General features: G+C 35.6%; 1 protein-coding gene across 4 annotated transcripts in view; it reads left to right on the top strand.

Annotated features, from left to right (window-relative positions):
- The window catches only part of TRPS1 (transcriptional repressor GATA binding 1), a 304,791-nt gene that overhangs the window by 94,968 nt on the left and 185,522 nt on the right, over nt 1–24,301 (top strand). For all 4 annotated transcript variants that reach the window (XM_020965428.2, XM_020965426.2, XM_020965423.2 and 1 more), the window contains one exon: nt 7,849–8,455. In XM_020965428.2, the coding sequence (XP_020821087.1) occupies nt 7,849–8,455 (607 nt within the window). The remainder of the gene's footprint in view (nt 1–7,848; nt 8,456–24,301) is intronic.

Below are 24,301 nucleotides of genomic sequence, written 5' to 3'. Positions count from 1 at the left end.
ATTTTCAAATTGCCTAAAGCTTTTTCTTAAACCAAATTGAAAAATACTATTTTCTTGGTATCAACATAAGGACTTCACAGATAGGCTGAGTATTGTTCTTTAGCAAATGTGGTGTGTTCCTTTGGATAATGTATTTCAGTAAATCAAGCTCCTTCAGAATCAATAAATTATGAACCCTTCTTCACCCATAGGAGATGTGGTCTTCTATAGAAAATCAACTTCAAAAGACCTTCTCATATTTCCATCAAGGATGCCTTTGGTTTATGCTTAGACTGTTTTCATAAAAAAAAAAATACAATATGGATGAGAAAGTAGACTCATGAGTCAGGAGGTGTTGATGTCTTCTTCACATGGTTTTTGTAGAAGTACTATGCGTGATCTTTTCTATTTGGAAGAAAACTTCAACTCCAAAGATTTTGAAAATTATTCCCTGAATATCTTAATCATTTTATCTCCTGCAGAAAAGTTTTTGTTTGTTTGTTTTTGTATTCATTTAGTGAGATCAACCTCTCTTTCTAGCCTTTTGTTAGGAGGTGTCTAAGCTACTTCATGACATGACTGTAACTCATATTTACATAATGCTTCTAGATTTAGAAAGTGCTTTCATTACAACATATGAGTTAGGTAGTGGAAGTATTTTACAGATGAGGAAACTGAGGCTCAAAGAGTTTGTGACTTAGTTATGGTCACATAACTAGTATGTATCAGAATCAGGATTTAAATGCAGGTTTCCTGCTTCCTTACTGTCATTTATTCTATATCTACAGTAATATATTTGGTCCAGAGTTGCTAATAGTGAAATACGATGGTTCCACTATTTAGATGATGGGTAATGGCATAGAATGACAACTGGAAGGGTCCTTAGATGTCATTCAGTCCAACACTTTCCGTTTGAGGATGAGAAAATTAAGGCCCAGAAAAGTGAAGTCATTTTCTGAGCATCACACTAGTTGTAATTTTCAGAGGTGGGATTTGAGGTTACTTTAAATCCAGTGTTCTTTCTTCTGTACCATGTTGCCTATCCTTGAAAATTCAAATAAGACTTAATAATAGCTGGCAGTTATAGAACACTTTAAGGTTTGCAATACAACAACCACAACAATAACGACAACCACAAAACCCTTTACGTATTAACTTATTTGTTCTTTACAACAGTCCTGGGAGATAGGTGCTATTATTACCTTCATTTTACAGATAAGTAAACCAAGGCTCAGAGCAGTTAAGTGACTTGCCCAGGGTCATACAGTTATTAATTCTCCAAGGCAGAATTCATATTTAGGTCTTCCTGACTCCAAGTCTAGCCCTCAATCCTCTAATCCACCTGAGTGCCTTCATAATTAATAGCTCTCTCATATATAGATAGATATAAAAATAGAGATAGATACAGATAGATATCCCTATCTATCTATATACACATATTCACACATATAGGCCTAGAAATTTACATATGATAAATATATATAACACATGCACACAGCATGTTTTAATCAAAATGAATGTTCAGTCATTATGAAGCAATGACGTAATTATCACATCTAACCTTTGTGTTCTTGCGTTTGTGTGTATGTAGTCACTTAACCCCAATTGCCTCACCAAAAAGCAAAAAAAAAAAAACATGAAGACAGCTAGGTGGCACCATAGATAGAGAGCTCTGGCCTTGGATTCAGGAGGACCTGAGTTCAAATCCAGCCTCAGACACTTGAAACTTACTAGCTGTATGAACCTGGGCAAGTCACTGCACCCCGATTGCCTCACCAAAAAGCAAATACACACACACACACACGTGTATATGTATGTATACATACATATTAATATATAGACACACAGACATACACAGAGACACACACACATGAATATATATATATGCATGTATACACATGTATATCACATTTCAGACACATACAACACATCTCTGATCCACTGAGAGAAAGCAAATTTTATGCCCTGATGAGAACAGGTCACTATTGAATTCTAGGTTGGTATCTATCTTCTTATGTTAACATATTTTCCATCTTCCAATTTTACTTAAAATCACCTAGGAAATATTCTGTTTATTTGAATCTTTCAAATTCTCCTCTGAGTTGTTTTCCCCCAAATGATTTTCACTGTGTTGTGAGATGCCACTGTTTGTTTATTATCTTCCATACTCCTCTATAATGTTTTACAAATGAGTTTGTATGCTTAACTTATTTTGACTTTGACTGCCATCTCTCTGTCCTTGGCAAAGAGATTAAATATTTGTTGAGGTGGTTCTGAGCTCCTGTTACCTCATCTTTTTGGTTATTGTTTTGTAATGGTTAAACTTCTGTAAGAAATATTGATAAATCTAATATTTTTATTTTTGTCCTACTCTACTCCCTTTCTGGAGGGTAGAGTGGTAAGGGGAGTTGCTATAGCCTGCTTAAAACAAGTTGGATTAAAAATTTAATTACATGCAATGTCTTCCCATTTTAATTTTTTGTTCTACTTTGAAATTGATTTTAACTATTGCTCTAAATAGATTGTACCCAGATAATTGATTCAGAAATGGTTGCTAAATCATAACCCACTTCCTGCATATTAATTTAAAGTTGGTTTCATATTTAATGATCTTATTCAGTGTTCACCACATGCATCGCTTTTATTCTCTCTTCTTGAAGAAAATGCTCTTGGTGGTCCTAGTGGAAAGAGTTCTGATTTGGAGTCAGATTCCCAGATTCAAATCCTAGCCCTGCCACTTATTTATGTCTCTGACTTTATGGACTTCATTTTCCTCATCTAGAAAATGAGATTGTTAGACTAGAATGTTACAGTTTGATTTTGTCATTATATGTGGGCATAAGGCTTCTGATTTTTCCACACGATCTTTTGAATGACGTTCTTTCCACATTCTGAACTACATTTTCCAACAATATTTGTTCTCCCTTCCTCTGCACAAATACACATTGAAATGACCAAGTATCAGGATATATCTTAACTTGATTTGAAGGTCTTTTAAAAAATTTTTCAGAGTTGCTCTTTTTTTCCTTCCCCTAAAACCTATATGAGTATGGTAGTCTTTTTACTCACAGTCATCATTAAAACTATGAGCCAAGATGGTAAATGTCCAAGAAAAGATGTTTCTTCTGGCCTTTGGTTGTCTAACTTAACTGATTCGTCCAATATCTTTGTTCACTTCTCTGAGGTTGTGTCCTTCCGTTTCATGGCATTTTATATTAAAAAATTAATAAAAACACTTCAGACAAATTCATGACATGCATTATGCTTATTAAGACAGATAATTCTAGTTGGCAACATGTCATATACTTAAATAAAAACAAGATGCATTAAATAGGTCATTTGTTTACAACAATGAGCTAAGAGATTAGTAATCCAAAAAAATCCAAAAATAACAAGAAAAAAGTATACAGTTGAAAACAAGTCAGCAAATTTTTAGATTTTTAAAGATATGTAATATCTGAAGGCTGAAAAGGATTGTTTGGCACAACTCTTTCATTTGAATGACAAGGAAACTGAGACCCCAAAGAAGTTAAATGACTTCCTTAAGCTTTAATAGTGAACTGATTAGATCAAGGTGTCCTGGGTTCAAATCCCTGCTCTGATATTTAATGTGTGTAACTTTAGGTATATTATTTCATGTAACTGAGCTATAATTCCTTTATCTATGAAGTGCAGATAGTAAATACTTGCTTTAGCTAGTTTCTAACTGTACTATATCTATACCTACTATACCTAGGGTTAGAACTCAGATGTTCTACCACCTTTTCTAGAATTTTCCCTATTACTTTGTGTCATCAGGCTGTTAGAAATGCAGGTTTGGAATTAGGGAGTGAGTTTGGTCCATAGATACAATTTAGGGAGTCATCTGCAGAGATATTATATTTGAAAACATAGAATGTAGAAAAGATTTGTGAGGTAGAGAGAATTTAGAGAGAAGAGAAATGAAGACCAAAGATAGAACCTTAAAAAATGAGTTATTTAGGTATGAAAGGAAGAAGACAAAGTGTTGCTATGACAAAGGTTAGAGGAAAAAACCTATGAGAGAGTTAGGTGAAAAGCCAGGGTAGCATGGTATTTAGTTGTTTTAAAGTGTATATGTCTTTTATACAAAATATCAAATATATTGTGTTATGTTACAGAGTTGTCATAAAAAGTATTTTGTTTCTTTGATACATATTAGTAACAAGTAACATACTGTTTCAGTATAATAAATAGCACTTGTTTAACAATGCACTTCAGTATAGTACCAAAGCAAATTTTTTTTTAATAGTGAAAACCAGCGTGTGTTATTGTTACCAGGTATACCCATATGCAGTATGGCCCAGTAGAAAGAATGTTGGATTTGAATTTAAGGAATCAGGGTTCAAACACTGGATTTACTTATTGCTTCCTCTGTGACCTTGGACAAATTATCTACCCTCTCTGGGCCGCAATTTTCAGTCTGTGAAGTGAGGGATTGGAGCAGATGATATATGAAGTTTCTTCTGGCTCTAAATCTATTATTCTATAACCTGTTGGATATACTTTATCACAATGTGGTAGATTCATTCCTGTTCATTAACAAAACACATATCTAAATATATTCAGGTATTTTTTACAAGTAATTTTTATTTCAAAGTTAAAAAAAAAAGCAATGTAAAGCTTTATTAGCAATAAAACTACTTAAGAGATATTTTATGCTTTTCATAAGTGTTTTTTCTCCAAATAATTAGAATAGTGGGACTATTACTTCATTGACTGCATGGATTTAAATTGGTGATAGAAAAGTACTTTGTAAATAGCAATATATAGCTTATTTTTATGCAATGGAAAATTGTATAATGCAGCACCAGATTTGCTTTCAAAAATCTGTGAATCTATGGTACAAAAAATATTACTTTGGTAGAATTAAGCAAATATAAAGTACAAAAAATATATTTATTTAATCAAGTAGAAGATTCCAGTATGTTCATTTATATAAAAATGAAAATGATATATTTAGGTCAAGTTAGTAAGCATTTATTAATCACTTACTGTGTGTCAGGTATTGTGCTAAGTGCAGGAGATATAAAGGCAAAAATAGTCCTTGATCTCAAAGATCTGCTGATCTATTGGGGTAAGAACATACCAATAAGTACACATACAACATTAACACATTATATAAAGTATATGTATATATCTATGTATACATATATATATATATATATATATTATATATATATATATATATATATATATACATACATAGTGTGTACATATATATTATGATAAATTGGAGATAAACATTAAGAGGAATTGGGAAAAGTTTTGCATAGGTGGGATTTTAGCTGAGACTTAAAGAAAGACAGAGAGGCCAGGAGGCTGAAATGAGGAGGAAGAGAGATCTAGGTATGGGAAAAAGCCATGGAAAATGCCTAGAGTAGGGAAATTTACCCTCTTGTGCCTTGAACAGCAAGGATGCTGATGATATGGATCTCAGAGTACCTGTGGGGAGTAAGATATGACTGGAAAGATAGGTAGAGGCTAGATTATGAAGGACTTCAAAAGCCAAACAGACAATTTCATATTTGATCCTGGGGGTGGGGGTACAAGGGAGGCAATATAGTTTATTGTATGCAATTGGGGGGATTAATATGATAAGATTTATACTTTAGGATGACCAATTTGACAGCTAAATAGAAGATGGACTAAGGAAGGAGACCAACCAGAAAGTGATTGCAACAGTCCAGGTATAGGTGATGAGGGCCTATCCTAAGATAATGTAGGAAGAGAGAAGGGTGGGGGCAGATGCTATGAAGGTAGAATCAGCTGGATTTGCCAATTGATTGGATATGGAGATAGAAGAAGTGAGGAATTGAAAAAGATTGTGTGTGAACATGGGTGACTGGAGAAATGTTGGTACCCTCACCAGTAATAGGGAGATTAGGAAGAGGAGAGGGCTTGGGGGGAAGGGATAAGGAGTTCTCTTTTTAACATTTTGAATTTAAGATTTTTATAAGACATTTAGTTTGAGATATCTAATAGACAGTTGGAGATGTAAGACTAGAACTCAGGAAAGAGATTAGGACTAGATAAATGGATCTAGCCCAAAATAAACAGATGAATAAACAAACAAACAAACAAATAATAAATAAATAATCTGCCTTATGTTGATAATTGAATCCATGGGAGCTGATGAAATCAATAAGCAAAAGAGAAAAGTAGTGAAAAGAAGAGAGAAGAGGAGAGGAAAAGAGAAGAGAGATCCTAGCACAGTCTTGGGAGTGGAGGGGCATCTCTAATTAGTGGGTATGGCCTGAATGAAGATCCAGCAAAGGAAACCGAGAAGTAACAGTCAGGTAATGAGGAGAAAGCAATTACTTGAAAAGCTGGAAGGAGCAATAATAAGGAGAAGAGGATGATCATTGGTGTCAAAGATTGTAAGGAGGTCAAGAAAGATGAGGATTGTGAACAGCCCTTTAAGTTTGTCAATTAAGAGCCCATTGGTAACTTTGGCCAAAGCACTTTCAGTTGTTTGATGAGATCAGAAACCAGAAAGGAAATGAAATGAAGCTATGAATTGTAGACTGCCTTCTTAAGGAGTTTAGTCACTAAGGGGCAGTGGAGGGGATATATGGGATTATAATTAGTGGATATGGATAGATCAAGTGAGGGTTTTTTTTTTTTTAGAATAGGGTATACACAGATGTAGACAGTATAGAGACACGTAGAGATCAAAAATAAATGAGAGAGGGGAGATGATGGAGTAACATGCTGAAGAAAACAGGATGAAATATGGGATCACTTTTGCATACAGAAGAGGTTGTTTTGGCAAGAAGGGCTACCTTTTCATGTGAGAAAGAGATGGAGGAGACAGTAGGGAATAGCATCTGACTGATGTGACTTGAGGAAGAGGGGAGAAGAGGGAACTCTTTTAAATTTATTTCTATCAGCTCAATAACAACAAGAAACAAAATTGTCATTTCCATATACAAAGCAGAATAGAAAAAATGGTGCATGCATGAAGCTTCAGGCCTCTATCATGTATAGCTTGCTTTCCAAGTGTATAACAAATTCACTCTGTGTCTTTCAAAGTTGTCCTGTTTGTGCTTCTTTTTGGCCTTTCCAATGCTCTTTTCTCTACATTAAAAAATGTCTTCATGACCCACTTTTCTTTCACTTTGTTACCCTGTCACTATTCCCCCTTACCCTCCCACCCTCCCCTACTGGTGGGAATTCTTTTTTTTTAAAGAAAATAAAAATGATGTCCTTATAACAAATATGCATCATGAAACAAAACAAATATCCTCATTGGCTGTGTCTGAAAATGTGTATTTTTTCCATCTTGAGTTCCTCACCTCTCTGTCATGATGTGGGTAGCAAAGTAGAGACTTTGTGGCCTAGTAGAAAGAACACTTAATTTCAAGTTAAAGGTCCTGCATTTAAATTCTGGCTCTTCATGTATTGCTTGTATAACTTTGAATGTGGGACTTTACCTCTCCCAGTCTCAGTTTCCTCACCTGTAAAATGAGAGATTAGGGCTTCATGATCTCCAAGATTCCCTGCTAGTTATATAGCTCTATGGTACTGTCATCCTAGGTGCAAATAGACAGAGGTGCACAGCCAACAGCTAATTGTCTTAGTGTTTATAAGCTGAGTGCTTCTCTGTGTTTGTGTATACTTGGTATAACAAAATGAAAATTAACACCCTTAAAAATCCACACTTTAAAAAATATGGAATCAAAAATTGCAGTTAATTATACTTTAAGTTCAGGTGCTAGAAATGAATGCTTATTTCATTCCACTTTCGACATTATGTGAGACATAAGATGGTTACTTTGAGAATTATTAGAAAAAAGAAAATTTTAGGAAGAGTGGATTTTAAATGTATTTTTTCTTTGTCTTCTTTAGGAGAGCACATAACTGCTATAAATGCCGTCAGTGCCGCTTCACAGCTGCTGATACCCAGTCACTACTAGAGCACTTCAACACTGTGCATTGCCAGGAATTGGATATCACTACGGCCAATGGAGAAGAGGATAGCCATGGTGTGTCTGCTATCAAGGAGGAACCCAAAATTGACCTCAAGGTCTATAGTCTAATCAATCCAGAATCCAAAATGGGGGAGCCAGTCTCTGATGCCATAGTGAAAAGGGAGAAACTGGAAGACAAGGAAGGGCTTAAGGAGAAAGGTTGGACTGATGGTTCCAGTGATGATCTTAGAAATGTGACCTGGAGAGGAGCAGAAATTTTAAGGGGCAGCCCATCTTATACTCAAACAAGCTTAGGTCTCCTGACTCCTGTGTCTGGGACTCAAGAGCAGCCGAAGACTTTAAGGGATAGCCCTAATGTAGAAGCTGCCCATCTGGCACGACCTATTTATGGCTTGCCTGTTGAGACCAAGGGATTCCTGCAAGGAGTGCCCACTGGAGGTGGAGAGAAGTCTGGATCCCTTACACAGCAGTATCCTGCATCAGGTGAAAACAAGTCTAAGGATGAGTCGCAGTCCCTGTTACGGGTAGGAAGTTTTTTTAAATTTTTCTTTCTTTCTTTCTTTCTTTCTTTCTTTCTTTCTTTCTTTCTTTCTTTCTTTCTTTCTTTCTGTGCTAACAAGAACAAGAACAAAACCCCTTCTCTTAGGAACAGAGATCTTATTTTTTTGACTTTGCTTTTAGGATCATATTATGGTATAATGGTCACATTATCTATATCAATTTGAAAATTCATATTTATAAAGTTAAGTTGGCAGAAAGTCATTCCTGTGTGTCTGTATAGTAAGACACTGAGTAGATGCCATGGTAAGCAATCATTTATTTGTCTTTTCTATTAGTTCTGATTGAATCTTGGTTAATCATTCCTGCCTATTATGCATGATGATGAGGTACATCTGAAAGAGAAAGGTTTAGAACCTAAGAAGGATGCACATCTGTTACATTGAAATAACTAAATGCCCCTTAAATTTCAAGATGGTGTGACAGTTCATACTTAATAAGCAAGATATCAGAAAATTCAAACACTAAGAATATAAAACCCTCGCTGTGATGTTACAGAATTCTGATGTTTAGTAAAACACAGAATATAATTACATACTAATGGCAGTGCTTATTGTTTGTTGCCAGGGAAAAGGAGTTGGGGGGGGATTCTGAGAAAAAGCTAAATGTGATGCGTATGACAAACCTCAGTATTAGGAGAAGTAGTACATCTTGTGTTCTTTTTATCATCCAGGGAGAAAGATTCAAGAATGATATTTTTTGTGGGTAAAAAAAATGACTTTAAGTAAAATGTGATTCCTTTTCTTTTTCTTTCTTTTTTTTTTGGGGGTACTATCATGCATTCAGCCTGATCAAAAATATATTTTTTAAGATTTTGGAAATTCACATGTTCAAAGTGATGTTTATTTTTAATCTAAACTATCACAGATAAGGTTTCCTACCTGAATTCTAATGCTGTGTTGAATATTCAGAAGGGATTTAGAACCTCTTCTTAATGTATAGAAGGGGCTTTTGGAACCTAGGCTTTTTGGAGTTCAGGTCAAAAGGTAGCAATTAAATATAGATGAGCCAGCTCAGTGATGGGATCCACTGTGTGCAGAACAGACATGTGGGGTGGGGGAAGGGAGGGAGAGAAGCTCCTTGAGCTTACACTGAGAGAAGAATGATCCTCCCCTGTGCATGCACAACTCTTTCCTTCCTGTTTCTTTAGAATTGTCTGGAAGTTGTCTGGGCTTCCTAGGTAGCCTCCTAGATGACTGAGTAATGTCCCTTAGTGTTGATTGTGAACCTTTTGTTGTCAGCAATTCTGACTACCCCAGAACCAAGTACAGGACTGGGATAGAAAGGAAATATCTGTTCTTTGCTCATTGTGGAACAAGGAATCTTTAATTATAACCCTTATGAATACCTTGAAAACAATCCCCTTCACTTCCCCCCCCAAAAAAAAAGAAGGAAAGAAAATTCATTGTGAGCCTTTCAACTCTAGTTATTACTTGGGGAACCGCATTAACATAAAGTAAGTTATCAATGCCATTTTTAAAAATAATAACTTTGTTAGTTTCTTATGATTTCATGTCTTAGGGGTTTTGTGTAGTTTTTTGTCCTAAGGAACAACAGAACATTCTGGATTTTTTGTAGATTGTACCTCATATTCTGTTAGTTGAATTGACACTCAGACTTTATACTCAAAAAATGAAGTTTCTTTTCCTCACTTTCATTAGATTACGTTTGGTTCTTCAGCAACATTGCTTTGTCTGCATCCTTTTAACACCTCAATAATTTAAAATTGTATCAGATTATTCAATAATTCAAAATCTGATTGACCTCTCAGTATAATAACAAGAAAGATGTTGGTTCTACTCCCCTGCCCCCACTCCCTTGTAGGTTATGGAATAATAATCCTTATTTAACACATTCAATTTCTCTCTCATCCTTCCACTCCTCCGTCCCACCCCCTTAAAGTAGTTTCTTATAATGAAGTGTATTTTGTTTTATCTTTCTAATTCTCTTTTTCTGTCTACATGAGCTTCTGAAGCAGTAGCTGTGTAGCAAATGACCCTATGTTTTCATAATAATACCTGCCTAAAGTATGTCTCTCCAGAAAGGTGGGGGAAAACTTAATCACAAATTTGAATGAAGTGTCATGGAAAATTTTATATATGTATATATGTATGTGTGTGTGTGTGGTGTGTGTGTGTTGTGTGTGTGTGTGTGTGTGTATGTATATATATATATATGTATATATACACACATATATATTTACTTTATAGCTAATTTGGAATCTCTTCTGTTCTAATTTCTGTTGCATAAGGTAGAATATTTTTGGAACTCCAATCTGTGGTTGTATTAATATGCATAGTTTACTGGGCCCAAACTGATTCCATCAATTGAATTTTTAAAACAAGCCACATGCTTTCTTTTTCTTTTAAACAATTCATACTTGTATGACTGACTTAGGAAACAGAAGTGAAAGTCTCTTGTTCCATATTGCTTTTGGTAGTAGAAGTCTGTTTCCCCCAATGCTATAGCAACTACTTGGTTCTAAAGTCATTACATTTGGTTTAGGGATGCTGAGCCAAAGGGAAAAGCCTATACTTTCGTGTGATATTTAATAAGATATAATTTGAGAACTTCTTTTGAATAACAATAGTTATAAAATAGAAATAGGAAAGTGCAATTTATAAGGTTTGCTTTTCCATTTTGAATGATGGCTAGGTCTTTTTCTTAATGAATTAAATTCAGAGAGAGAGACATAGAGAAACACAGAGAGACAAACTGATGGGGAAGAGACCAAGAGACAAAAAGAAACAAAGAGAGAGAGAGGTAACATGCAAATATGTGTGTGTGTGTGTGTGTGTGTGTATATATATATATATATATATATATATATATATATATATATATATATATATATTGAACAAAAAACCTTGTTTAGAAAGACAAGTAAAATAAAAACAACAAAAAAGGAATTATCATATTTTATGTAAATACAGAAGGATCTGTAATTTCCTCTGAAGTGAGGGAACTCCCTCCATCTACGTATCAAGCTAAACCATCTGTGATTTAGTAGATTATTTCTAGGGAGTTGCCCGAGGGCACATAGAGATTAAGCAATTTGCCCAGAGTTGCATAGGAGTGTAAGAATTGAAATTTGAACCCAGTCCTTCCTGCCTCCAAGTTTAGCAATCTATCAGACCACAGTATCTCTTCTGGATAATTTTTTAATATTTTATGTTCTAAAAGCTATCATGTCCCCACTATCTGCCTAACTGTGCAACTCCATGGACACATACTGTGCTCTCAAAATTCCATGTCTTTCCCCATGCCTGGAATATTCTCCTTCTCTGTTTCTCTTTATCTGTGGCTTTCTTAACAATTTTGTATTTCATATCTGATATTGATTATAATGTTATTGATCATTAGTGGAAGCCTTCTGGACCGTCCAAAATAGGGAAATATCATATTTTGTGTGGAAGTTCAAATTTTTTAACTATCCAGTTGAATAATATTAGAAGAAATGTCTGGTTTCACCCAGAAATAAATAATGATATAATTTCCCCTCTTTGAGTTCAATTTCCATGTCCAAAATTATTTTGTTTTGTGAAGTTCTGAGAATTGGGATTGGAAGAACCTCAGAAGCCAACTAGGCAGCCTGTTCCTGATCAATAGTCCATCTACAACAACCCCACATGGTCATCCAGCCTTTGTTTGAAGACCTCCTAGGGGAGGGTTTGTGTGTGACACACTATCCCTATCCCCACCCCTGTTGGAAGGGAGGGAGGAAAGGATGAAGAGAGAGAGGAAGAGAAAGGAAAGGAAGAAGGGAGGGGAGAAGAAAAAAAAGGAAGAAAGGTAGGGTATTAAGAAGGATAAGTGCTACCTTTATTATTGCTTATATTTGTAATCCCCCAAAATTAGCACAGGGCTTGGCACATAATAAATACTTAATAAATCCTTTCTTCCTAAATACTTGGGAGGACCTGGAAGGAACCTCTGTGGCTAACTAGCCCACCCCCCTCATTTTACAGTTGTAGAAGCTAAGGGCCTGGAAGATTATGTAATCTTCCCAGGGCCTGACATCAGGTAGACCATTTGAGAGATGGGATTCAAACTCAGATCATCTGACTCTTAGGCCTTTCCACTGTGTCTTAATCAATTTTAGCTGAGGCTGAAGTTACAGTGTTTCTTCTATTTACTCCACTTTTAACTTTGAGTAAGGCACTCTTTCTCTCTAGATCCCAGCCTAACGAGTAGGTTGTACCAGATGGCCCGTAAGGTCTCTTTCTGCTCAAATTCCTGTGACACCTGTGTAACTTTCTGTAAGGAAATATCATTAGTTCCCTCACCTGTACCTCATGTGACATAGTTTCAATTTGCTTCAACACCCACACAAACCCCTGAAAAGACTCATGGAGCAAATACATCTGTATTTTTTTTTTTACTATTATCAGCATTGTATTTTTTCATGTTCTGAATAAATTTTTATAAAGGAGATTATGTGTCAAGCTTCACAGACAGTATGCAAACACTCATTTTTCTTTTAAATTTAGATGATCTTTTATACCTTTCTGAAAAGTAGCTTTTTCTCACTGGATTATTAGCCATGGACTAGTGTCACAAAATCATTACCTTAATGAGTGTGAAGAATTTTAAAGACTGCAAAACTTTCCTTTGGTATGGCATAACTTTATATTTAAATATAAGAATGTTATTGTATTGCAACTTTGCAGAATAATACTTAATAAAATAATTAAAATATGGAATAACACGGGACCCTAAAATTGTAACTTTTCAGGACACTATTTTCAACCATATACTTGAGAGCTAACTCAGAGTTATAGATTGAATCTGAGAGTTTCTGGGGAAAAAACACAACCAAAAGGATATTCAAGTATTAAATTAAATATTTTCTTTCATATTTTAAACTGTATTATTCTGGTATTTCCTTTTTCATGGTATGTAAAATGCATAGTTTCCTCTCTTTTAATATGTATTTATACATATAGATGTATCTATGCATCTATGTATGTATATATGTATATACACCTATATTTGTATATATACACATATGTACATATATGTATACACATATATGTGTATATATGTGGATATACACATATACTTGGATGTTTGCTTGTTTGAAGATTACTTAAGCAAGAAACATTTACTGGTTTAGTTCTTTAGACTGAGTTTTAAAATTGAAAGTAGCACAGAACTTCATGCAATTGGTAATAATTCTCATCTCAACTTCTGAATTTATTTATCTAAAGGGGGGAGATATGCCATTAAGCTAATTAAATATTTCAATAATGCCTAATGCATTTTCAAATGTTAAATGTACTACAAAAATGTGTTTAAATTTAATTGATGCATCTTTGACCCTATGTTCGTCCCATTTCCTCTCCAACTACAGCAGTAAAATAGAGTAATTTTTGAGATGAAAAGGAGGCCAGAGTGAGGTGTCAAATTTTGGTTGATCTGAGGTGTCCTTTATGCAAATGTTCTTAAGCCACTGTTCTGTACAGAATGTCACATATTCACAGAATGAGAACTTTGAGGCTGTTTTTAAAGATTAATCCAAGCATTATTTTCCTCACATGGCTAGAAATGATTCATTTTGGAAATTATTTTAATTTTCAAGTGGGGATTCTAGAAGTTTGTTTTGTGTTTGAGTGCCGTTTATGTTTCAAAATGTTTATTGCATCTTAGTTTTCTATAGGTCCACAGCATAGTCCCATCGACACAGTGAAGTTAAGCAGGATTCTGTTGGTCATGTTCCCAACTTAGCCCGCCTGCCTGGCTGTGTGACTTTGGAGAAGGGCCTCTCATAATCACAGTTGATCCATCTCTATGAGAAGATAATAACATCTACCTTCCTCACAGAATTGTTGTGAAGCTTAGTTAATTAATGTTTGTAAAGCAATTTGAGATCTTCAGATGTAGGATGTTAGATAAGTACAAAATAGCATTATTATTTGTTCATTTTGTAAAAGTGGTACAAAGACAGCACAATGCAGATGCTCTTCCCTCTTTTCCTCAGAGGACTTGAATTTATAGTTTAAAGATTTGTTGATACTGGATGGTCTATTGAGATGCAAAAATGTTCCTTTTGGGGCAGCATATTGGCAGCCACACAATGTTGTTCAACCAAGCAACATTGTTGAATGTTTTACAACCCCTGATACTGGTCAGTAGGGACACTTTTTTTTCCAAAGCATTTCAAGTGAACAGTCCCTATTTGAAGTTTTTTTCCTTTAGCTGGACATGGAATTTAGTAGATAAGAAGTAAAACTTAACCATAATAGAGGTGTCATACATAGAGTGGTATTTTAGACCCTGAAAGTTTGCCATATATACATGCAAAATATCATAGGACTGACATTGATTCTGTATCAATATGACTGAGCCCTATCCTTAATTGCTATCAATGTGAAGTGCAATTTAAACTAATATTTCATCAGGGCAAAAGAAAAAGTGTTATGATTTTTAAACCAACTTTTAAACCTTTTTTTTTTTTGATTGGCAAAGGTGGCCTGGCAGAAATTCCTGGGCCCTGGCAACCTGAGGTAGCTTTTAGTGCATCAGGCTGTACCTTACAAAAATGGTATCCTATAGTGCAGAATCGGTTAATTATTTCCTGTATAGAGATCTATCTTTCCCCTCATTTCACAGACCACATGTGTCAGGAGATAACAGACCCCCAAAAGGAAGCCTTTATTGAAGATTCTCACAGGGTGGAAATGAGGAGTCCACAAAATGTGTTCAAAGTTTCAGTAGCACAGATGCAGAATGTCACCAAAGTATGCCAGCTACAGCAACCACAGGATCAATGTTTTGTTTTGTATTTTTTGGTGGCAGAGTACAGCATACTGCTTGGTGGATCAACTGAAATTTTAATGGAGAAGAATATCATGAGAGTGTTGTATTTTTGGCTCCCCTTTGTGCATTTTTATGGATATTGCTATTTATCCTACCTGAAAGTGTCTCATTCCAGAGCTAGTTTCTCTGTGGCAGTATTTCATTTTCCCCCCATTTCCTCTGACTCTGTCAGGGATCTTTCAGGAAGTATTTTTAGTCAAGGCCATTCATTGCTGCACAGGTCTTCTAATTAACTCAGGGAAGCTCAGCAGGCAATGTCTTACTAATGCACACAGCAATGTTAGGTCAAGGAGCTGCCAAATACTTTTAGTTTCGTTAGAAGCACCTGTTTCCACAATTCAGGAGGAGGCATATTCTCATTTTAAACACTGCTGAATCATAGAAAATTGGCATGAAAATAATAAACAGAACTAAATTTTGACTTGGTGTTCTGAAAAAGAAAAATCTGTATACTTGTTTGTATCTTTCAGTGTTAAGTTCAAAAGCTGTTGGATGGGGGCGCTAAGCAAACTTTATATACTTTCAAAACTGAGATATTTTTAAAGGGAAAACACATTCCTGAGGTTGTGTGTGTAAAATCTAAGTGACTACTAGGGCACACGCACCAAAACTGAATGCTTTGCATCACTATTTATGACAGCAATTAGATGGCAGTCAAATGTTCAGTGTTATCCTACCCAGTGAAATAGGTGTTTCTACTGTGAAGGATTTAGACTGGACAAAGTGGCTTGTGGAGAGCAGTGAATGGCAAACTAGCTTGAACAATAATAATATAAACATTTATATTTTTAAGATTTGAGTTTGCAGAGGACAATACACAGAACTGTTCATTTGTTTGTAATTTTTTTTTAAACCTGATCTGTGATTTCATTGGTACAGGGAGCACCCAGTGAGGAACTCCCTCTACCAATGCAGATAGATCAGCATTTTCTCTGCAAATTGTCGTCTTTGAGAGTTGCTAGGGCACTGAGAGGCCAAGTGTCTTGCCCAGGTTATATACACATTATGTTTCAAAGGTAGGCCATGAAATCAGGTCTTCTGATTTTGGGGCAAGCTCTTTATTTACTATCCCACATTGCTCTCTTTGGTATATTTTGGTTTATTTTGTAAAAATTAGTGTAATGAAGAAATACAGAAAAGATGAATTAGTTTGAAACATCAATAAAGAGGGATAAGTTTTTTGAGTTTGGGTTAGTAAAAATACACATCAGAGAAACTGGGTTCAAATCCCCACCTGGTACTACCTGCTTGATCATTAACATGCATGCTAAATAAATTCTCTGGGCACCTCAGTTTTCTTATCTGTAAAATAAGAAGGTTGAACTAGATGGCCACAGATCCTTTCCTGCTCTAGATCTATAATGATTTGGTAATGTGATTTTGATAGCGTGATTGATTTGTGCAAAACATATTAAAATGTACCTTGCACCCAAATGGATAATGAAAATATTGGCCAATGTCATTAACATATAATTTGTCATAGCAATTAAATATTACCTTGAAGTCAATTAGTATTCAATACAAATGTAATAATAATGATAAGAAAGGCAATGATTGCATGTAATTGTGACAGGGGTAATCAGAGGAACCCCTGATTTATTTGGTAGAATCCCTGGTCAAGCAAGTCAGCGGTTCCCCTTATCACTCCTGTCTTCACCCTAAATTAAGGACTGTGTCTTCTAAGATAACTATTCCTTTGTTATACTAATTATAAAGACTATGTATTGTAAAGTTTTGTGAATTACTGAGAATTCCTATTTTGTGATTTTTTTAAATGAAAAATTTTGGAACCGTATCCATTTTATACCATCTAGGAGATAGATGGAAATGTCAAGGATCTGAATGATTTTTGACAATTTTTTTTTGCTTTTTACCTGGGTTTTGTCATTAATGTTCAGATCACTCTCTCTCTTTTTTTTTCTTTTTGGTGAGGCAATCAGGGTTAAGTGACTTGCCCAGAGTCATACAGCTAGTAAGTGTTATATGTCTGAGGCCAGATTTGAATTCAGGTCCTCCTGACTCTAGGGCCGGTGCTCTATCCACTATGCCAACTAGCTGCCCCTGTGTTCAGATCTTTTGACCTAAGATTTTCCCATTCAGTTGTATATAATTTTTTTTAAGCCTAAGTGACAAATTCTCTTTGATCAGCTTTTTATTGGTTTTTATAAAAATTAAGTTTACAAAGCAAATCAGTCAAAAAACTCAGATATTCCTCTGGATTTTATCTGATTATTTTTATAGCATTGACTGAAAGGATCCACATTTTTTTTTCAATTATCTTGGCACAACCCTACCCATTTTTATTTTACATTGCATCGCAACAAGATTAAGGTTGTATTTATAACGTATTGTACTATATTGTGGTATTGTAGACCCAGTTGAAATAGATACAAAGGAGAGTTGGATAATACTTTCCTTGTGTCTGAGACTCATTGGCTATATTTAAATTCAGCTTCCTTGCCAGAGATTACTTGATGTATTTAGTAAATTGTTTCTAAGAAGGATTCCTGAGAGATAGCAAATGATATTCAACTTACGGATCACTGTAATCTACAAGAGTTAAAACTAGCCCTTATAGCAATCCAATGCGTAAGAGAACAATGTTAGATGATTTCCTGAGAATGTTTCATACAAGAATGATTTGCCTGGAAAAAAAAAGAGCTTTAAGGAGAAGTATATAGTTTTGAGGTTCTTGGTGAAAATGAAATATATACTAATCTTTGAAGGAAATGTTAATTCATTCCTTTTCAAATAATGGATAAATTTCTTCCAAAGATGTGGTTTGTCTTTCTACATTTGAGTTTATTGCCAGCACAGATTATTTGAACAGAAGCAATCTTTTGGTATTTGTCCATGCCTGGTCAACTCCTGGGAACAGAGTTCAAAGGACTTCACTATTCACCTAATCTTAACTGAAACTGAAGAATTTCCTGTTCACAATTTATTCAAGAAGCAGGCACTTTTGAAAATGATTTGAGATTTGATTGAAGATCTTTCAAGGAGAAGAAAGTTCATTTCTCTCTTTGCTACTGCTACTGATATTATGCAGTCTTTCCTTATATTTGAGAGGTAGCTTGACACATTAGATGACATGGGCCTCAAAGTCAACTAGACCTAGGTTCAAGATGCTTAACCTCTCAGTGCTCTCTCTGAGACTATATGTTGAAGGCAAGGTACTGATATGCATTGGGTTTTTTTTTCACCTGAAAAGTTCCTACAGCAGTGAAGTCACAGGTCAATTTCCAATCATATCCTAAACAGAAATTTCTCTCTGAAAATCCTACAAGCAGGACAAGTCCAAGCCATTTTCCACAAGTTTTTCAGATTCATTGAGATGTTACCATAATGTCTCTATTTCCTTTGCTAATCTAAATGTCCTCAATTTATTTAACTGATGTTCATATGCCATTGTTTCCAATCTCTCTCCCAGTCTCCCTCTTTTGGACGCTTTATAGCTTATCAATATCCTTCTTAAACTGTGGCATCAACTACTGAAGGTAGTTAATGGAATAACAGATGGGTTATGATCAGAGCAGAATACAATGGCTTGATCATCTCTCTCCCTTTTCCTGAGTACTATGATTCTCTTAAACTGGCTTAGGCCACGTTAACTTCTGTTGTAAAGCTTCTCCAAACAAGTTGCTGAAGGAGACTTCCCACATCAGAGTCTCACAAATTCTCAGCCCCATATGCTTTCCCCTGAATCCATTCTGTACTTTCAACCATTTCTCTCCTACCTCCAACTTGCTCCTTACTCTAGACGTCTTGTCCTAGACTGTCATTTTTCTCTAATCCCCATCCATTTCTTTACTACTCAGCACACTGCCTATTCCTTTTCCCCCCATTTCCTCCATTTACCCTTGGACATGAGAGAGATTTCATGTGATTTGGAGCTCACTGCATAGGCCCCTGGCCCCAAAGCTGAAATCTTCTGTTAGGAGTAGATATTTAACTGGCATTTTAAGGTAGAAATCTTGAATGCATTTTATTATAGGAACATTGTAGTCAACAAGTAAAACAAAATTTCTGATCCTGAAAGAAATATAAAGGTATGGATGGTAGAGAGAAGGAGAGTAGAACTAGAAAGTAAGGGTTGGTTCTAGATTGCCTCTTAAATAATCATAGAATAGCAGAAAAATGACATATGAATATAATTTGTATTATTCTGCAAGAAATGATGACACAGTTTTAGAGTAGTATGAATTGGTGAAGAGTAAAGTGAACAGAACCAGAAGAACCATTTATCTGAGTAGAGCAATATTGGGGGGAAAAAAGGAAAAAAAATTGAAAGATTTAAGAACTTTAATCAAAGCAAATACCAAACAAGTCTGTGCAGGGTCTATATTAGAATACCCACTCTCTGACAGAGAGATGACACTCAGAAAATATGGAAAGAGACATCCTTTTTTTTAGTCATGGCCACTGTGTTGTTTTGCTTGACTATGTTTATTTCTTACAAAAGTTTTAGTTTTTTAAAAATTCTTCCTTTTCTCTTGGTTAGCTGAAAGGGTGTTTGAGGAGATGGGGCTAGTAATAATGTAAAAATGCATAAAAGAGAATAGGAAAAAAAGTTCAGAAGGAAGCACTGATAAGCTAGATAATTTTGAAAGCAATGAGTAGAATCCAGAAGATTTTCTCAAATCTTCTACCTTCCTTTCAAAGTCTAGAAAGTCAGTCTGGTATAGAGGAAACAGTATTGGGCTCAGAATTAGGAGACCCATTTCCAAATTCTGTCTCTCATCATCCTTACAATCTATATTGGCTTGGCTGTCACTCAGTTTCCTCATCTGTAAAATAGAGACAATAACACTTATACTACCAACCTTACAGAGTTATTAAAGAGTAAAAGTAGATGCTAAAGTACTTTATTAAAAAAGTAAGTTTCTATTAAGTACCAGACAGTTATTGTTTTCATCTGGATTATCTAAATTAAATACCTACACTTTATAAATTCATTAAAAAAAGGTGTCTTTTCTCTACATATTTTTCTGGGTGATACTACATCTGCTTCATATATTCTATGATAGTAGAAAGAATGTTAACTGAAGAATCTTAGGAACTGACTTCCTTCCATCCATGGATCTGTCACTAATAAGTTATATAACTTAGGGTAAATACTTTAATGTCTCTTAATGCATCTGTAATAGAAAAGAGTTGAATTAGATAACACATAAAATTACTTCTACTTCTAAAAGCTGTTGGGGTTTTTTCCCCTGATGTATATTGCATAGGTTCTTAAGGTACATGAATAGTTATTTCAATGATATGATCAGATAGTCAGTCAATAAGCATTCATCCCACAATAAAAAGCAGTAGTGTTGGTAGAGTCAATATAAAGGTGTCTTAAGAGTCAGGAGGTCTTGAATTCAAGTCCATCATCTCACTTTATGACTCTAGGATATTCATTCAACCTGAGAATGATGTTAAGTCTGCATTGGTAGAGTTTCGTCACTGGAATTTCCTCTACCAATAAAACCATAGGTCTCCCAACTTCTGTTTACCACAAAAAGTGCCAGCAGGAAAGTTTAGGGAAAGAATCCGTTGTTCTTTTATTTAGTGAAATTAGCACCACTAATGTCTAAATGATATTGTGTACTTTGGAGTACATGTTATTTTAGATGACAATGATATTGGAGTATATATTTCTTATTTCTGGTCTTTGGGATTATAGGAATAATATTTTTAGGCCTAGGAGAGACCATGGAGGCCATATAGGCCAATCCCCTCATTTAATAGGTGAGAAAACTGAATCCCAGAGAAGTCAAGTGATTTTTTTCAAGCTTAGATAGGTAATAAGAAACTCTAAATTCTGATATTCTACTCTGTTCTTGATTATAGGTCCTTTCTTCTCAACCCTGACCTCCCAAGAGCTTCTTAAACTTCTGGGAATTACTGCCTAACTGGTCATTGTCATAAATGAGTAGAGGGCTTTACAAAAACGACTTTATCTTGGGTGACTTTACCTCCTACAAGAAAAGTCTCATCTTTCAAATGGCTATGTTTTAAAGAGTAAAGTTTTTAAGGTACTGCTTATGAATGGGGATGAAGAAAAGCGAAAGCAGGATGGGGATTGAAAAATTCTGGTGAGAAAGTGACATGCTTTTAGTCTGTTTCCTCTATTTTCTGGCATTGAGCAGTGCCTGTTTTGTTCCCAGTCAGATGTTCAAATGGGAACTTTAGATGCAGAAACTAATTTTAGTAGGTGGGGTGCAAATTTCTTATGATTCCATGAATAGACACTGATCCCAGCTGTTTCATTACAATTATAAAAATAAGATAGGCTGTGAATCATTCAGAATGCTTTTAATGGTCTTGGAGAAATAATTTCATCTTTCTAAAATCTTAAAAGCATAAAATACCTCAGATTCTTCATTGACTTCAAGTTATATCTCACATGTGCACTTGTGAAATTCTTGAAGTCTAGGTGGTCACAGTTCAAAGTGACTATTTTTTATCTCTATTTTCTACCTATTTAGGGCTAGGGATGAATAAGAGATAGAATATGGGAAAGGAGGATGAGGAAAAGTAGAGGTGAACTTAGGCACTGCTTGATTTGTAAATATTTTGTGAAGTAATTTTGGAATAATTTCATTTGAAGAGTTAGGTATGGGGCTGATTGACAGGGGTGATTAGGTCTCCCCCAGGCATGAGAGTTGGAGCTGTGGAAGAACTGTTCTTTTAGAGTGGCCTCAGTAAGAATTGCCTCAAAATGAAATGTAAAGGGTAAGAACCCAGATCTTTTCCTGAAACATTTATTCCCTTTAGTTACAGAAAAATAAAAATTCTTAAGCCACCCTGAAATCTGTGCAAAGGGTTATTTGAATGCAGTTTAACTGACCTGACTAAATTATGCAAATAGAATATTTTGGAGGACTTAGGGTAATATTTTACATATTTGAAAATTCCCGAGGAATCAACCCTAACATTTGAGTTAGATATTTTTTGCAGTTTTAAGGAAAGAAAATCAAGGAAGAAAAAGCAACAAGGAGCATATTGCAGTATGATGGAACATAATGCAACATAATTCCCCATGTGGCTTGAAGAATTCTCTGGAAATGCTCAAAGAGCAAGATGAACAAATCTGACCACAGGTCCTCATGGGCTGAAGTTCTGGGAGCCTCCTTCTGTATCTCAAGTGCTTAGCATAGTGCCTGGCATGTTTGTTTAGTTGTTCATTCGGTCAGTATGTTCCAGTAGAACACAGCATGCCAATACTGTCCATGGAGTTTTCTTGATAAAGATGCTGGAGTGAATTGTCATTTCCTTCTCCAGTGGATTAAGGCAAGCAGGTTAATGACTTGCCCAGGGTCTAAGGCCAGATTTGAGCTCTAGTCTTCCTGACTGCAGGCCCAGTGCTCCATCCACTGAGCCATTTAACTGCCTCTGACACATAGTGGGTGCTCAATAAATATTTATTGATTGAGCCAGCAGTCTCTCATCATCTGTCCAACCTGAATCAATTGATCTCCCCACCTCTTCATTACTCAGATATTCAAGAAGATCTTTCTCTGGGAATTGCCCAGGAGGGTCCTTATTACTATCCAAATTGCATGGCATTATCCTGAGCCACCCACTTCCCCACTCAAGTTATGAAAGAAAAAGGAAAAAGTACAAGTGTGGTAAGAAGAAAGTGCGTTTTTGTAATTTCTTGTAAAATTGTGCTGAATAGACTAGACCCAGATGGTAAACTAGTACCTGGGATTTTTTTTCTACCCTGACTTAGAGTTCTCCAATCACTTTTCCTAGAAGCTAACTTGTGTTGCATAGATCTTTTTAAAGAAAAATAATTTTAGCCTGATGTGGTGACATATGCCTGTAATCTTTGCTACTTGCGAGACTGAGGCTGATGATTCCTTGAGCTTAGAGTTCTGAGCTACAGTAGGGTGTAAGCTGATATGAGGTCTCTAATAAGTTTGGCATCAATATGGTACACCCCTCACTGGGGGGCCACAAGGCTGCCAGAGGAGTGCCAAAGTCTGGAACTGAAGTAGATCAAAGCTTCCATGCTGATCAGCAGTGGGATCAATCATTATACTTCTAGCCTGGCCAAGATAGGAAGACCAAGCTGCAAAAATAAAGTAAATAAATAAATGTAAGCAAATGAATGAACAAATAAATAATGAAAGCTTGCTTTATGATCAATTAATAAACATATATTAAGTACCAACTTTGTGCCAGGCACTGTGCTGAGCATTGGGGATACTAAAAAAAATGCAAAAGACAGTCCCTGCCTTACAACATGTGAAGAAATGCAAACAGACTTTATACAGGATTATAATTAACAAAGGGAAAGCACTAGAATTAAAAGAGATTGAGAAGGGCCTTCTATAAAAGATGAGATTTTAGATGAGACTTGAAGGAAGTCAGTAAGTCAGTAGGTAGAATTAAGAAGGGAGAACATTCTAGGCATGGGGGACAGCTAGAGAAAATGCCCAGAGAAGAGAGATGAAGTGTCTTCTTCATGGATCAGATAGGAGATCAGTATCACTAGATCAAAGAAACATGATAGGGAGCATTTGGAAGGGAGCAAGGTGTACCAAGACTGGAAAGGTAGGAGAGGACTAGGTTATAAAGGGTTTTGAATGCCAAACAGAGGATTTTGTATTTGAAGGATGAACTGGAGTGGAGAGAGACTTGAGCCCGGTAGACCACCAACAAGCTATTGCAGTAGTCCAGGTATGAGATGATAGTGGCCTATACCATAGTGGTGGCAGTGTCAGAGGAGAAAAAGGAGTATATTTGAGAACTTTTGAAAAGGTGAAATCAACTGGTCTTGGCAATAGACTATGTATCAGGGGAGGGGTTGGTCAGAGACAATAAGGAATTGAAGATAACTCCTAGAAAGTGAGCCTGAAGGACTGTGAGTGTAGTGTTGTCTTTACAGTAATAGGGAAGGCGTGAGGAGGTTTTGGGTGGATGGGTGGGGATAATGAGTTTATTCTGAATATGTTGAGTTTAAGATGACTACTGGATATCCAGTTTAAGATGTCTGA

Source organism: Phascolarctos cinereus, unplaced genomic scaffold (assembly GCF_003287225.1).
Source record: "Phascolarctos cinereus isolate Bilbo 61053 unplaced genomic scaffold, phaCin_HiC Scaffold_4;HRSCAF=312, whole genome shotgun sequence".
NCBI lineage: Eukaryota > Metazoa > Chordata > Mammalia > Diprotodontia > Phascolarctidae > Phascolarctos > Phascolarctos cinereus.
Note: the sequence above shows the minus strand (reverse complement) of the source record. Positions and strands in the feature narration are given on the sequence as shown.